General features: G+C 45.9%; 1 protein-coding gene across 1 annotated transcript in view; it reads left to right on the top strand.

Moving 5' to 3' along the window:
- LOC144157751 (stearoyl-CoA desaturase 5-like) overlaps positions 1-4,291 on the top strand; it is a 42,928-nt gene extending 38,637 nt beyond the window's left edge. The window contains exon 4 of the mRNA XM_077688524.1: positions 3,787-4,291. Within this exon, the coding sequence (XP_077544650.1) occupies positions 3,787-4,291 (505 nt within the window). The remainder of the gene's footprint in view (positions 1-3,786) is intronic.
- Positions 4,292-17,280: the final 12,989 nt, after the last annotated feature.

Raw genomic sequence — 17,280 nt, 5'->3', positions numbered from 1 at the left:
ACACGACTAGAAGATCACTATCCGTGTGTGCAACAATAAAACCTCCACGGATAAAAAAAAATAATAGGCCAGTCATTCGCTCAAAATGAGAACAACACGCACAAACATTTTAAGTGACATTAAACGCTGAATTAATGCTTATTTCTATAAGCCCTTGCTCAGAATACCAAATTAATGAAACCGGATCTACCCATCTTCCCTCGCAAATTCCTTCTGGGCTTACGTGGCGACCATCGTAACAACACCCGGAATGTTACGATGCAAGAATCTACTTTGACCAACACGAAATTATTGAGTACGTGTTAATTAGCTTATACTGCCATTGCCGCTTGTCCCTATAATGGTAATCGCTGTATGCGAATACTACCAAGCCCAGTGCACATGCAGGTTTAGCAAGAACATGACATCAGAGCGCCCAGAGGTGGTTCGATGCCATGTGTTTGCTCTGTTAGGGTTTTAGAAGGCTATACAAACGTAACTTGGTTCCGCTTGAATAAAATCACCAGACCTTCTATTCCAATCATGCGCCACCGACTAAAGGTTTAATTCGAATACGCAGATTATAATCGGTACATTTCTTAAACCATGTACCGGCTTCGCATGTATGTCATTTACGCCTCCGAGCACTCATATTCCCTGCCATGTTTTGTTTTACTGGGGTGGCAACATTACTGAAACAGGGAAAGATTTCACAAGCTAAATCTCATATTTTTCTCATCGAGCGCAACAGTGCTACCCACGTGGTCTGTACCATCATAACAATCGCGAAATAATCGAACGAGGAGGCACGCAAATGAATGATGGCGTGAAGAAAATAAATAGGAAGAAAGGTTCGTCTAATGACTAAAATTTATGCGTGCCATTTCATCACGGCGACATGACAACAAGGAAGAAAAGAAAGGAGGGAAGCAATCACAGCCGTTGGTAGCTATCATTGTGATTTTCAGACTACGATTATTTGCGAAGGCGGGCATACGTGAAGATCCCACGCTTATCCGTAACTTCTGATTGCAGTCCCCGATAAGAGCATGTTTATGCAGGCATATCACCTTGAACTGCAGCGGCGCGTGAAACAGTTTCCAGCATGGGAAAATATGCGCGAGAGAAGAGACACACCAGTACATAAGTGCCCTTATCCCTCTATTTCTTTCGATCTTCATCTGCTTCCCTTTTCTGTGCTTTCAAACAAGTTTAACATTCAGTTCCCCCCTTAGCTCCATGTGCCACCTTACAGAAGAAATTACACCTCGCAGTGTACAAAACATTTAAGTGCATTCTTTGTTGACTCCAAGGTCGCCTTAGATTTTACCCGCATGCGTTGAATACATAAGCAATGCGCCGTAGTATTACACGTACTTAAATGACCACTTTCACTCAATCGCATAATACGCAAGCCCTCCGGCTAGCTTCACGCATTCCATAAACAGGTGCTTATAATAATCCGTGTGATGGCGCCGAATGTGCTTAAGGGACATTTTCCTGCACACGTGTTTAATCAGGATGGCCCCTTGTGGGAATCGCACCCCAGGCGTTGGTCCGCCGCCAGGTATCAGTAAGGCTCGCCACCTAACGGAGCTTTGCAGGTCCTTCAGAAGCGAGTAAATGTGCGCAACGCTGCCTATGCGTATACACTGTGGGGAAATGACACAGAGAGCAAAGTGAAAATGCATGATGCCGATATTATCCGTAAGCGCAACGTGTGAAATAGTCCCGTAATTTTTATTTTTTGAGAGTAGACAGAGATGTCTAAGATGCTTTTCTTGTAATTATATCGGTAAACAAATAACTAAAAAAATCTGATTTGATCGACATAATAGCGACTAGATGCGTAGAATTTGGTGGTTGGCTCGGCTATGTGACAACTCAGAGGCGTTTTTCTTCATAATTGGTTCTGACCAGTAATATTGGTTTTTGCTGGTTAAACCTGCATGCATGCCGTCGCCAGACCCTACTTTCTTTTTGTGCTACTTTGTCGCCCACGCTCGACAACACTTTATAATTTAACAAGACACCAGGCAGGCTAACGTGTGAGGAGGTAGGCAGTAATATAATAAGGTATCTTCATATCAATTGGCAATGATAGAGGAAGTGGGTGTGTTAACGGAGATAAATGGAAAAGGAGCCCAGCTATGACCACTTCGAATAAAATTGCGAACTCTTTCACACTACAGCCACCCGAAAGGCGCGTACAGAACCTGGGAATAGATGACACGAGAACAACTTTCAGTTGAAATTTAAACGAAGGTTCACAAGTGATATACAAACCGGCAGCATTGCGTAGGCGCGTTTGACTGCCGGACCTTTGAGGTGGGTGAAAGTTATCTTGAACACCTGTCAAAAACATTGGCACCTCCTGGTGAAACATCACAAAGGGTTTCCTATAGCAAGCCGACCCAATTTTAAGGTATAATACGCATCTAAAGGTTCTTTACGCGCAGTCGATGGATCTTCTGCCTGCATACAAATGGTCTTTGTCTAAAAAAATGGCGGCATCTCCACTCCGTGGATGATGGGGAGGGTGCGGAGTACGGGGACTCGAAATGACATCGAAGTTGTGCCCCGAGTGACATCTTATTTGCGCCCCGACCGTTATTCGATTTGAGCCGTGAGTTACACCTTGATTATCCCCTAAATCGCTTGATGGTGGTGTGCGCACGGATGGACACGGACGGACATTGGGGGGTTCTAATGTACTCCGAACTTTACATGTGAGGGCGTAAGCCGTTTGACTCTCGGGTACTGACTCACGGTCGTAGCCCAGTGGGCAAGACGACTGACACTTACTCTGTCTGGTCTACCAGACACAGCGTCGAATCCTGCCGGTGCCTGTGTGATTTTTTGAAATTCTAAATGCTATGCTCACGGACGCGGACGGCCATTGTGAAGTCGTAAGGCACTCCGAACCTAAAAAAGGGTCTGCTAAATAGTCGCTCTCAAAAATTCGTGGAGTCTGTGCCTAGAATAGCACCGGCGCATAGCTAAATCTGTCATGCGAAACAAAACAGGGATCAGATTTTTTTTACATATAACGGGGCTGCATAAGAGTAGCCAGCTCGCTGCCATCAATAATATATTATGCGGTTAGAGGTGGCTAATCAGCGGAATGACGCAAAACTTCACTGTGTTCGCTACTGAAGCTTCGTGTTTGTGGAAGCCTAAAGGGATTTTTTCTGTTAATTTAATTTTACGTTCCTTGACGAAACTTCTGTTCATAGATACTCACTACAATGTAAGAAATGGTTCCGTAGGGAGGCTAACTACCTTCGGAGATCTGAATAACCGCCTGTACTTTGACATTTCATATTCACTTCAGATTACTTCGATGCAACCGCCGACATTCTGTTCGCTCCATCACTGTCGCTTTTAAATGTGATAATTTCCAACACTGAATAAAGTTTCGGAAGATGCAAGTAATTTCTAGCATAACCAGGTGACAATTGTAACTGCCATGCAAATCGCTTGAAATGTCAGTAGTCTGCCAGTCGTTTTCTTTTACGCAAGAAAACAGCGGAGACATTAAAGCCGCACAGCAACGCGTCAGCAGAAAGAACTCAGAAAAACTCTACTTTCTTGATCGAACAAAATATACAGCCGTTGATGCTGCGTAATAATTCCAGCAGACCTGAAACTTGAGTGTCTTTATTCAGGGTTTCTGCCGCACGTTTCTTTGGAGTCGCACTAGGGACGGGCCATAGTACCCGTATGACGACAGTAGCTTGGCTCCTCGTAAGCCTGCCGGACGATTCCCTCATCTTTCAACTGCTGCCTCGTTTTCGTGCTTTGCAGGTACTACATGCGGCTGGTGATGTTCTTCTCCTTCTTCCTGCCGACCGTCCTTCCGGCCTTGCTGTGGGGCGAGTCGTACTGGAACGCCTTCTGCACGGTCACCATGCTGCGGCTCATCCTGTCGCTTAACTTCACCTGGTCGGTGAACAGCTTCGCCCACCTCTGGGGCACCAAGCCCTTCGACAAGAACATATCGCCCACTGAGACGCCCTGGGTGTCCTTCGTTGCCGTCGGCGAGGGCTTCCACAACTTCCACCACACGTTCCCTTGGGACTACTCGACCAGCGAGCTCGGGTGGCGGTTCAACATGAGCACCATGTTCATTGATATCATGGCGATGCTGGGTCAAGCCTACGACCTCAAATCCGTGTCCAAGGAGGTCATCTTGGCCCGCAAGCTGAGGACCGGGGACGGGACGCGGCTGCCGGGAAGGTTCCGTAAGATGGCGCAGGCAGCGGTGACAGACCCGGCGGCAGCGACAATGACCTGCAGCAGTCAGGGGTGAAGCAGTTTAGCTAGGACAAGCAAGAAATGCGAAAAAATGGTGGCGTGAGCTGATAGAGAGCTCAGAGATGGCGCTAGTGATGTGTTTCGTTGCACCAAGAGCGTATGCAGCCACCGTTTTCGTGTAGCACTACGGGCGGATGAACATACTTTGTTGGCAAGAACTTTTTCTTGAGTGGGTATGTGAATGTGCATATCCAGACTGACGGCTTCCTAGTTTATTTACTTACATGTGCCAGAGTCTTCGTAAAATTGAAATGCCAGCAAGGTGAAGGAACGAGAGAAATACCGCTTATGTAAGCTTTCCACTGCGCAATTCTTCAGGGAAGCAAGCCATGCAATGACAGAACAATGAAGCGCTCAGCTGATCATCTTCATTTTCCCGTGGTTTTCGCACTATTTGCTTTGCGCAATAGTTCTAGGAGTCGGCCTGCATCCTGCCGAGAGTTGACAGCTCAGCTTCGAGGCAGAACTAACGCTCCAAGGAGCTACGCAAGTATGAAACAGCGGTAGACATAGAATACAGGACCCGGACAGAGGAAACTTCGCCTAACATAACAATTACTCTAAGAAAGTGAGAAAAGTTATCTAAAAAAAAGGCGACAGAAAATACATTGTTCAGTCACAGTTGCATAACCCATGTGCGCGGATGCGCAATCATTTCGCGTAGAGGGAAGGGTAAATGCAGAGCTTAGCTGTTTTAGTTCCTTCTGCGAGTTGATTTTTGATTTGCTCAACAAAAGTCGAGTGAATACAAGAACTGTACCCCGGTTCCACGTAGTCGAACTACGCCGCTGTGCTTAAACCCCCTCCCTGAATTCTAAACGCTGGCCGCCTAGAAACAAGTGGACGTTACCCGTGACCAGCAACCTTTCTGAAAATTGCGACTTTTACGTTCTTTTGGAGCCGTTGCGAAGTAGTGCAGCCAAATGGCACCATTAAACTAGACATGTTAATACACCTTGATTACTTAATCCTCATTTCCTACTGACCCATTAAACTTTTTGTAAAACGTGTTCAGCAAATTAACTCCGCAGAAGTTCGGGTAGACTTATTTTATCAGGTAGTAGCGTGTCAGAGATTTAATCTTTGAACACTGAATTGGCAGTAAAGCGGCTTTTACGTTTTGTTAGTAGGGTTCATGTGTCATATGCTGGTGTTGAAGCGTCATATGAAACAATAGCAATACCCTCTTTTGAGCCACTTTGCATGAAAAATGTCATACGCGCAATTGACTGCGAAAACTACTTAAAGCGAGAAAGCGCAGGCACTTTCGTCGGTATATTGTCAGGCGTGCAGCGTTGGCTCGTGCAGCATTGAAATAGTTTTTACGTGAAAATGAAGCTCTAGAGAATGTTTGAAGCATATTTTTATAGAACTTATGATTGCATTTAGATTAATGTTGTGTGCTATATGCAACTTCCAAAAATGGGATCATCGACAGCACAGAATACTGCTGGTGTCTGGTACCAGATCATGTTACATCGCGGACTTATTGCCCCCTTTCGCATAAAATGTATGCATAGCGCATGTTTACAGTCATTGCGGGCAAACAAAAGACGCATTGTTAGAACATGCGAAGCTATAAAATAAAAGGGGTCACTCTTTTATAAATTGCTGGAAGCGAATGACCAAGAAATGCACTCTTTCTTCTTGAAAATTTGCTGAGTTGGACCTCGGTCCAGCGCTGAACTGGTGGCTGCAATACCTATGGATACAATGCCTTTTCTAGCTGCTCTTGAAGTTTTTAATAAGACTTCACTCGAAGTGTACGAAGCATCGTGTATGAAGTCGTAATGAAGGGGTGGATTTTTGCGCGCCAGTTGTAGGATATGAATGCTAACTCAGCGACAAATATACTCCCATTCATAAGCCGAGCATGTATTCCACTACATGGGACAGTGCTGTGAATATCAAGCGCTGGATTTCGCAATAAAAGCTTTGTATATAGTCATCTTGTGTACAATAAAAATGAAATGAAACCTCACGAAATGACAGTGGTCTATTTAATTACCTTTTTCGTGTTTCAGGATTCTAAACAGAAAAAAAAGAAATGCGGACCTTCTACATCCCCGCAGAGGATTCCATACAGAGACAGTTGTGGCCACTGCTGAAGTGCTGCTTTGTTTTCATTGCACCCTTCAAGTAGGTACGCAGGTATACAGGTACGCCTTGCCGCAACTATCCGGAAATGGCATCATAGCGGTAAGAAGACCAAAGTAAGCCAAGACAAGATGCGATATACAATTTGACTCGTTCGCGCTGGGACCTTACCGAAAGCAAGCACGGGATTTCGCAATTCGCCATGTCTCATAGAAGGTCCAGGCCCAACTGTGCGCCCTCACCGTTACGCAACGCTGCTGTGGGTCATCTCTGCGGCCCTAGAAAACATACCTGCAGCGCCCACAGCGCCTTTGTAATGCCGCGCTCACTGCCATAGATTTACGTGTGTTAGCGAACTGCTAAGTCAAATCGCAGGGTACGCTTCCCTATGGAGATTTCGCTCTCAAACACAAAAAATAAACAAGCAAAATATTATAGAAAAAGCGGCCGACCAGGCTTCGTTGTGCTTTGTACAGAGGGAAGGGGTATCGCGAGCTGGTAAGTTAACTTCTTTGCCTGATTGCTTCTCGCTGTATTCGTCAGAGATTCTTGATAAAAATTGGCGAAGCTTGCACTAAGTCACGCAAGGACCATATGGAGGATTTCTTTTTATGTAATCACTGAAGGACACACCACCACGCATGGCATTATGTTTAAAATTGTTTATTTAGATGTTCCGTCGTCGCTTTTCACTCTAGTATTAGTAGAGATCGTCATATCCTTCTATATCGTCCTCTTTCTCATGCGTGACTGGCGGACCCGGATCGTTTTGTCCGTAGGCTTTCACATTTCTCACACAGGGGAACTCATAAGCGCGCGATAGAACCGGCGGCAACCGGCTTCGCGAACTGGGCGTCTGTAGCGCGAGCTGTCTTGTGCTCTTTCCTTTAGACGCGGACGCCTCAAAGAATTCTTTTTGCGAGCGCCACGCGCAAGCCTGGACGACGCCGGGCGCTCCTCGTGAAGCGCGTGCTCCCGAGCGCAAGAAACAGCGTGAGTAACTACGACTCACACTTTTCTGATGACGCCGCATGCATTAGGGCCAGCAACGCGGCTGCGCTGTTAAAAACTTGAGAGGGTTCGCCAACAAAGGGGCAAATTTTAAGCAGACATTTGTAGCCTCATGATTGCATCAATATTGACTAGTTTGGTGTAGCCATGTAAATATATTGCTTGTATCCCGTCAGCCTTGGCAATGTAGGTGCTGGTGTACGTACGATAACAAAGGTTAAGCAGCACTGAGCAGGTCAATACTTGGTAGGGCAGCTCTTGGGGAAGCAGCGGGTCTACACAACTAGCCCACTTTGCAGTGCTCAGTGGCCAGGCTATAACGACGGATTGTGGACTTTGTACACACGGGCAAATTTTTCTTCGGAACCTCGCATACCTCACCTTCTGCAATAGAAAAAAAGATTCTGGAATAGCAGTTAGGCTAAACTAGACAGGTGCAGCCATTCTACGAAGACTTCTTGGGGCACAAATGAGCACTCCACCATGTCACAAGACTTGGCCACAGTGGCGAAGTTGTCGTCCCCTCTACTTCTATGGAAACGCCTGACGGCGCTCGCAGCCTGTAGTCCTCAGGAGCTGTGGGGATTCTGTGAGGTTCCACTCGGAACGGCCATTGCTTGCATTGTGAACCCACTGGTCTGTGTAAAACCCTCATGACACTGAGGATATTGACACAAATCAATTAAGTAAGTAACAAGAAGGTAGTTGCCCTTGTAATCAAGCTTAATATGCGGGAGCCACAGACTCTCAGACGTACAAACCGGCGCACTCCCATCTACCTGCAATGAGTCTATACATTTTTTCTGTTACCCCTGCTACACTGGCATCTGTGCCTTCGAGCCGAATGTCATTCGACTCAAATGAGGGGTTCCGAATGCCATTCAGAATCCGCCGTGATCCACTGCAATTTCCATGGCATTTGCAAGCTTTAACAATCGCTCACCCTCCTGCGTTGCGCTGCTGCCGTCGAAATCTGTTCGATCTTGGCGGCGGCGGACGGTACGGACGTGCGGAGAGCAGCGGAGACACCGACGACGAAAGCGGAAAAGTGTTTAAATTTTGTAACTTCGTTTTTTGATGGGCAATGCGTTGGAGAAAACCGATGTAGTTTTAGGTGCTGGGGTTAGGTGGAAAAGAGCAGGAGCGGTTCGATTTTTCAAAGCCTTCATTTTTTTTACTTTTTGACAAAGGAGGGGGCAGCCGCAGAAGCGGCAGGTTGAGGCGGCTTGACAAGGCGACTGCCCCGGATACAGGCGCAAGGTTACATAGCTTCATAAATTTAAACAAATTGAAATAGCACTGGCGAGATATCAAGTACATCACATTGCATCCTCTCAGTCGTAAAGTGCACACAAAGTGAAACACTAATCACTCAGAAAGAAAAAAGAAACATCTTGTGACATACATCAGCACTTACCAAGATCAAATTACACACACTTATCCATAACTTAATTTGTTTTTGTACAGGTTTATAAAATAATTTAAATAGTCATCATGGCCTCCAAGATCTGCTATTACATGCGAAAGTTAAATATAAAAAGAAAGAAAAACATCCTATCAACTGTTACGGTAACAGTGCAAATTCACATACAGTAGTACTCTACGAAGTATAGCATAGGTTATTTTCTAATATAATTTTTTTATTTGTTTCCTAAAACCACCGGGAGCACAAGAGAAAATAATTATTCCTGACATTTTATTAATTATGCTGACGCTCTGAAAGAAGAAGGTTGGCCTGCCGTAATTTGTCCTTGCTTTGGGTGCATGCCTTATTACGTCCCGGATTGTGTACTGCTTAGATGATGCAGGGTCTGTTTCCATGGCCAACTTGTCCCTGTACACAATTTGTAGTAGTTTTAGAGAATAAACCTGATCGGCTCTAAGCATGTTATATTTCAAAAAGAGTTGTTCTGTTCTTAAGTTGATCATATGATGTGGAGAGCCGAAGACGACGAAGGCAGGACTAGGGGCAGGGGAAGAAGAGAAGGTTGAGGAACAGAATAAAAGGATGGTTCCCAAGTGAACAGCCTCCGATCATTACATTGGCGCAGCCGACAGGATTCCAAAGACGGACACTATGTGGATTACTCTGCATGCCACGCGGAACTCACAAGGCAAGTTTTACTTCTCATCATGCCAAGTCGACGACGAAGTGCCGTACGACTTGCCCGAGTGCATCACAACACCACAACTGTGTGACTGGGTTGCAAAGAAGTCCGGCCAGACAACCCAGGACCTGACTACCCAGTCTTCTCTCAAGCTCAGGGTGAAGCTGTCCGAGTTCCAGGAATACTTCATGGAGCCAACCATGAGGGCGTCAGGGAACACGAACACGACCCCGAGCGTTAGCGTTACCACCATGGACACAGGCCTTCTTCTGATTCTGCAAGAGCAACAACGGCAGGCAGAGAGGCAACAACAGCTCATGGAGACCCTTATCGCTACAGTCCAAGCTCAACAAAGACAGCGCACAAATATGGTGAAGCCGGATCGGTTTGACGGAGAGAGTTCAAGTCCTGAAAATTGGATTCGTTCCTATGAATACGCACAGAGGATGGACGAAACACACAGAGGATGGACGAAAACAGGGCCCCGGAGAGTGTGGAGTGCCGAAGACGACGAAGGCAGGACTAGGGGCAGGGGAAGAAGAGAAGGTTGAGAAACAGAATAAAAGGATGGTTCCCAAGTGAACAGCCTCGGATCATTACATATGACCTTTGTAATTCATGTAAATTCGAAGAATTTCTTTGTGCAATTTAATTAGCCGTGTATAGTTGTGGGCACTTGTTTTGCCCCAAACTACAGCACCATAGCATAGTTTAGAATAAAACAGAATATGGTAAAGTTGTATTTTCAACCAAGTAGGAATAAGGTGCGCAATTTTGTACATTATTCCAACGGATTTAGATAGTTCACTACAAAGTTGGTTTACGTGTGTATTCCATTTCTGGTCCTCTTGAAACCATACACCTAAAAATGTTTGCTGCTTGACTCTACTGATTATTTATTTATTTATTTATTTATTTATTTATTTATTTATCTGATACCCACAGCGCCAGGGGCATTACAGTGGGGGGGGGAAGAACCCAACAAAATAACACAGGGTTGCAGTTCGCCGCACACCGGCCTTACAGCATTGCAAGCGCACAAAACATCTGTACAATGCAGATATACACCACAAAGAAGCACCTATAAAATCGTTAGGTTTATACAACGCAAATAGAAAAACACTCAAAACAACCAAACGCGTTACACCAACTTCGAAAAGAACGAATCATTTGGTATAACCGATACAATGTCATAGGGCAAGTTGTTCCAGTCGCGAAAAGTCTGGGGGAAAAAAGACGACCGAAACGATTGAGTTTTGCAAAAGTATTCCTTTACCTTAAATGGGTGATCGGTACGTTTTGATGTATAATGGGGAGGCAAGAGATAGTTTTCACATACTATGCCTATTTGACAATGATAAATTGCATGAAAAAGTTTTATTCGAATTTTTTTGCGGCGGGTTTCCAACAAATCTCAGTTTAGCTGGTCTTTCGCGACGGTCGCACTAAATCCAACACCCGATCTGCCGGAAACAAAGCGCGCAGCTATATTTTAAGTGCGAATGCACTTTATAAGCGACCCCAAACCTTCCACCGCCGCCGGCGGCGGCGGCGGCGGCGGCGTCCGCAGTCCTCCTCTCCCTAGCAACGGCGTGGAGCGGAGATTGATTGATTGATTGTAGGGTTTAACGCGCCGACGCAACGCAGGCGATGAGGCGCGCCGTAGTGGAGGGCTCCGGATTAATTTTGACCACCTGGGGATCTTTAACGTGCGCCGAAATCTCGTACACACGGGCGTTTTTGCTTTTCGCCTCCATCAGAAAAGCGGCCGCCGCGGCCGGGAATCGAACCCGCGACCTCGTGCTCAGCAGCGCAACGCCTTAGCCACTGAGCCACCGCGGCGGGTGCGTGGAGCGGAGAGGAGCGTCGGTAGCAACGGCGTGGTGACGTCACTTCACCAAGTGACCTCGCTCGCTCCGCCTCCTCGCCGTGGCTGCGCGGGCGCGCGCCGCTCCCCGCACCGCTCTTCGCGCCGTGACGTCATGGTATGACGTCACAGCGCGCCTCCTCTCCCCAGCAGCTGCCGCGCGCCTCTCTCTCCACCGTGACGTCACACTCTCTCCTCTCCCCCTCGCTCGGCTGCAGCTGCCGTGCGCCGCTGTCCCTCTCCCCTTGCGCTCGCCTCCTCTCTCAGCCACCTGGCTCGGCGCGCTCGGCGCGGCGTACCCCCCTATATATGCAGCGATAAATTGCCAGACCTCCGTGGGTCGGCTCGCGCGCGCTCACGGGCGAATGCCAACGGATTTTAACTTTACTCCCCCTCATAGCATCACCCCGTGCATTCGCACTTAACCATGTTCACCCTCGGGGAAATGCTTGGGAGTTTTTGTAACCTTTCCAGTTTCTGTTTATCGCGGATTGTCGGCGGATCCCATACTGTGCGTGCATATTCCATGATGGACCTTACGTTTGCCTTGTAGAGCAGGCCTTTAGATTCTAAGGGGAAGTCTTTTGCATTCCTACGAAGGAAACCCAATGCCCTACCCGCCCGAGCTGCCACATAGTCGACCTGGCGCTGCAAGGCAAGGTTGCACGTAAAATAAACACATAAGTATTTGTACTCCGTTACTTGACATAACGGTTCATTGTTCATAACATAAGAGATTTCATTTAGGCTTATTTTCCTTGTAAACCTCATATAAACTGCTTTACGTAAATTCAAAGTCATGTTCCATTTTAAACACCACTGACTGATTTTGTCAAGATCACATTGAAGGGCATATAAATCTTCATCTGCTTTAATTTCGCAGTCGTCTGCAAAAAGCCTTATTCTAGAATTAATTTCGCAGGTCATATCATTTATGAAAATTAAGAATAAGAGCGGAGCCAAAACTGAACCCTGTGGCACGCTTGATGTAACGTCCGCCAAGTTTGACCGTACTCCAATTTGTACGACAAATTGCCTCCTTGAGTCAAGATACGCTCTTACCCAGTTTACTATCTGCGGATTAATATTATATGTAGTCATTTTGTCAATAAGCAATAAAGACACAGTGTCGAAAGCTTTCTTAAAGCCCAAGAACACGCAGTCTACAGTTGATTTATTATCTAAAGCTTGAGCTATATCATGAGCGAATTCGGTAAGTTGAGTTACACAGGAGAAACCTTTGCGAAAACCATGTTGTGCAGGGTTAAGCAGGGAGTTATCGTTTAGGTGCTGTACAGTGTTCTTATATAAGATATGTTCAAGAATTTTAGAGGCAACGCACGTCAAAGATACCGGTCGATAATTCTCAACATTGTCTCGAGGACCCGATTTATGAATTGGGACTATACAGTTAAGCTTCCAGTCGTGTGGGCTTGAGGACTCGGCTAGCGATTTTTCAAAGATAATTTTCAAGTATGGGGCAAGTGATCGCGCGCAAAGTTTCAGATAGCTATTGGATAAGCCATCAGAGCCACCCGATTTGGGAATATTTAATCCTTCTAATAATTTTTCAATACCACGCGTCCTGATCTCGATGTCACCCATTTCAGTTAGACCACTATAATGAACATGCCTATTTTTACCGCCGGTTGATAACGGGCTACTGAAAACAGAGCTGAAGTACTGATTAAGACACTGTGCCTTTCCTACATCGTCATGTACGGCAATACCATTTACAGATAAGGACGGAATGGACACAATGTCTTTCCCATTTCTTTTTACGTGTTTCCAAAGATCCTTTGGGTTTTGTATTAATCGCGATTGCATCGTCCTGAAAAAGGACTCTTTGGCAGAGCAAATGACCACTTTGGCCTCCTGCGTTATTTTTCCCAATTTTATGCGATTTTTCTTTGTAGGTGCCCTTTTAAACGTACCATACGCCTTTTGCCTTTTCGTAATGTTTTTGAGAACCACGGCTTGCTTCTATTGCGTCTCGGCGTTAGCACCCATGAGGGCACAAATTGCTGATGCAGTTCAAACAGTTTCTCCTTAAAGGGAAGGTGAAGCGGTTTTAGAATTAAAAGAAAAGTTGACTAGCCGCAAGTACACATTGAATAGTTCATGTGTACGAAATATTTTCGCAATACATGCAATAGAAGCGGCGCAATGAGCAAACAAAAGTGGCCCGATGCCCCGCCCCCATCTCGCCGCGCGATGCCGGAAGACCGCAGAGCGCGGGCGAAAACCGGCTGAAAAACGTCATACCTGGACTTCCGGCCGGATCGGCCGCCTCGGCCATGCTCTTTTCGCCGTGTTTGCTTGTGAATGATACTTGTTGTTGTTGTGGTTGATAGCACTCATTTGTACAATTCTCGTGTTCAAAAAGTATGCATGAACGCCAAACGAGGCATACGTTATCATGCCGTATTCCTAAGCAGAATAATGCCACGCCGGGATGCTTGATAACATACGGAAGCGACAGCCGAGGTGGCTGTGCTTGATGACAGAGAATATACTATACTGCGTTAAATACTTTGTAAACCGCTCCAATGCGGGTTTTTTTTTTATGCGACGGACGTGAATGTTCACATTAGATTCTAGATTTAAGAAGGATGGGGAATACTGCTGAACTTTGGCCGGGGATGTTTCGTTCCATTCCAGAAACCAAGTCACAGTTGTTCAGGAAATACTTGTTTCGTTAAACGCGTCGGTTTTCTTTCCCTATGGGCTCAGGACAGTGTTAAAAAAAAAAACAATTTTTTGGCGAAACTAAAACAAGGGGCCAATCCTGATAGAAGTTCTCTCCCGGCTAAGAGGTAATTAAACAGTATTCTTACAAAGTAAAAGAACCAAAACAACCAGATTACTTATTTTGCAAGTATGCATGTCACGATAAGGTGATGTTTGTCTGGAATTAAAAAAAAAACACCACTCCGAACCACCACCGTGCCATAATTTGTGTTGACTGCGGGGGCCTAATTTTTCGTCCAAGATTCCGTGTGGCTGCATATTATAACCTGGCAAGCACTTGTTGTCACTGAACCTCAAGTGTGCTCCAGTGATAGTCGGTGATATATATAATGATGATACTAAAAAAAATTGGAGCGAAGAGTAAATATACGGCCTCTGTCCGACTAGCGCGGTAAATGCTTAAATCTAGTAATGCTGAAACAGGCCAAAAATCCATTATCACAAACGTTTGGTGATTGTTACCTGAAGTAACGTAAATACAACGTAACTGCCTTGTCCGACTGGTCTGTTAATTATAACGAGGTGGCCGTAATATCGTAGCAGAATGCGCAACGCACAAGCGAAAATCAAGCCCTGCTACAGCCAATAATGCTGAGCAGGCACTAGTATGCTGCAGTGTTTTCAGAATAAATGCATGTGAAGCAGTAAGACGCCACTCATCGAAGTGCAGCTAGCAATCGCGGAGGCGCCGTAGCGCCGCTGCCGAAATGGCGCGCGCGTGTGGGTCTGTGTACGGGGATGAGTATGGTGGGCGACAACGAACAAAGGAAATGCGGAAGCAGAGTCTGCTTGTTGGTTTATGCGTGTACCGGCAAGATGTGTCTCGCATATACGTTTACAGCGCATGAACGCTATTTTTTCGCGCAGTGCACGTACGTGCTTTTCGCTGGTACATTGTTTAGAAAACGCCCATTAATCTTCGGCATAAATGGTTTTGTGTATAATAAGAAACAGTTAAGGCAGTACCTAATATGAACATAAGGTATAAAATCCCCCTATGCTGGTTGCCTAATTCAAAAATATTTTGATGGAACCCACTAGTCGACGTCACAGTCACTTCTTTGGGGTTGTCTGTCGTGTAAAGCAAATTTAAGCCCCAAGATAATTGAACCAACAGCACGGGAAAATATAAAACAAACTTCCAGTCATGTGCGAAAATTAAACTGCAAGCTAAATTGCCGCAAAGGCAACCGTGCGATCGTTCGCAATGCTTCTGACAACCCGCGCGGCCGAAGGGTGTCCTCCTCTGACGTCATGACTGGCGCAACCAATCAGGGGCGTCAAAAGACGAAAAGCGCGCGTCTTTCAAACGGGGCCGCGCTTTTTGCAAGATAAATGCCACTTGGACTCATGTATGATAAATTTAAATGTGATATTCGGAATCAGCGCGCAAGAAACTATATAACTGTTAATCTAACTCAAATTTTTTGGAAAGCGCTTCAGCTTCCCTTTAAGCAATAGCCACATCTAATTTACTGTTTTACATTCTGCTTCGGTTTCAAATACTACGAAGTACGCATCTAGTGCTTCACTGATGGCGGCTAGATTCGCTTTTTCGTAATTGTAAATCTGTCTGCTAGCACCAGTTGTAGTTTTCATATATTGGATGCTCAATTCGCACAAAACAGCACTGTGATCGCTCAAACCCGGGATAACTAGAGTAGTTTCGACAAGCTCCGGTTGGTTAGTCAAGATGAGATCCAAAGTATGGCCTCCACGCATGGGCGCAAGCACCATTTAACGAAAAGCGAAGATTTCTACTATATTTTTCATTTCCCGATTCAGACTACCGGTCGAACCACAGAGGTTAGCCCAGTCAAAATGCGGCAAATTAAAGTCTCCGCCTATTATCGTAGTGTCCGTCATCGCAACGTCGATCATGTTCGCAAGACGCGCCAACACTTGTACAGACGAGTCTGGAGGACGATAAAAACTGCATGCTGTTAGTACCTTTTGATTTATTACTTTGATCTCGCACCAAACAGCCTCACAGTCGCCCACGTCAATATTAAGTCTCCAGGACGAAACGCTATTGTGTACTAAAATGAACACTCCTCCTCCATGGCTGTTTCTATCTTTCCGATAGCATGTAAACCCGTCCGGAAATACTTCAGCATCCGTAATGCTATCATTTAACCACGACTCTGTTCCAAAAATAACTGTTGGTTTTACCATTTGCACAAACGCGTGGAAGTCTTCTACTTTGTTTTTATAGCTCCTGCAATTGATAACCACGAACGACAAATTAACGCGATTGGTTCCACACTGTCACTTTTGCTGTACGACTTGGCTCACATCCTCGTCGTATACGTACTTGATGTCGTTAAGCTACAGAACGTCGCCTTTTCAAAAAATATTGGTCGCCGTCCTTTTTCCGTGATTGTACAAATTCCCACAGAAATTTGTTTTTAAAGCAAAGCTTTTTACCTCTACCCCCCAAGGGTTCTTTCGCGACCGTTGGTGTCACCAGAAAACTCCAGCGAACAAATAAAAGAATTTGCTGGCACCGCCGTGAATCGAACCTGGAACCAATAGACTAACAAAGTGAGAGCCCGTTGTCTTACCGATATAGCTACGAGCCCACGCGAAGACGGAGAAGACAAGTGGTGTACTCACCAAGCACATCTACGGGTTTACCCCCTGCGTTCTCGCTGAATGCCACGTGAAAGCGTCACGCGACCACTCAAGCCCGTCTAGCGTCCCTGTGCGCACCTTGCTCATATGCTAAGAGTTACAAAAATAAAGGAAGGTCACACCAATGCATGGCATCTCACTTCTAATACGCCAATGTGCTAAAGCCGGTGGCCTCCAGTGTTCACGTAAAAAATCACAGCTTTTTGCCGTCCGCCCTCACGCCAAACGAAGGAATACATTCAAATACTCCTTGATGGCCAGGCCATCACTCCAAGCCCCAGCATCACGATCCTGGGCCTACATCTCGAGACTAACACCAAGAATGACGTCTCCTTGCATCGCCTCAAAAACAGCATAATTCAAATCATACACATGATCAGGCGACTTGCCACAAAGAAGCGAGGCGTAAAGGAATTCGGTACCTTTCGATTAATTGAAGCTTTTGTCCTCTCGAGAGTCACGTCAACCCCCTGTCTCCTTCTCGACAAGGAAGACATCGAGATGCTTTATATAATG

This window comes from Haemaphysalis longicornis, unplaced genomic scaffold (genome assembly GCF_048455015.1).
Source record: "Haemaphysalis longicornis isolate Haplotype H1 unplaced genomic scaffold, Haemaphysalis longicornis Haplotype H1 scaffold_1, whole genome shotgun sequence".
NCBI classification, from domain to species: Eukaryota; Metazoa; Arthropoda; class Arachnida; order Ixodida; family Ixodidae; genus Haemaphysalis; species Haemaphysalis longicornis.
The sequence above is the reverse complement of the archived record's forward strand: the minus strand, read 5'-3'. Positions and strand labels throughout refer to the sequence as shown.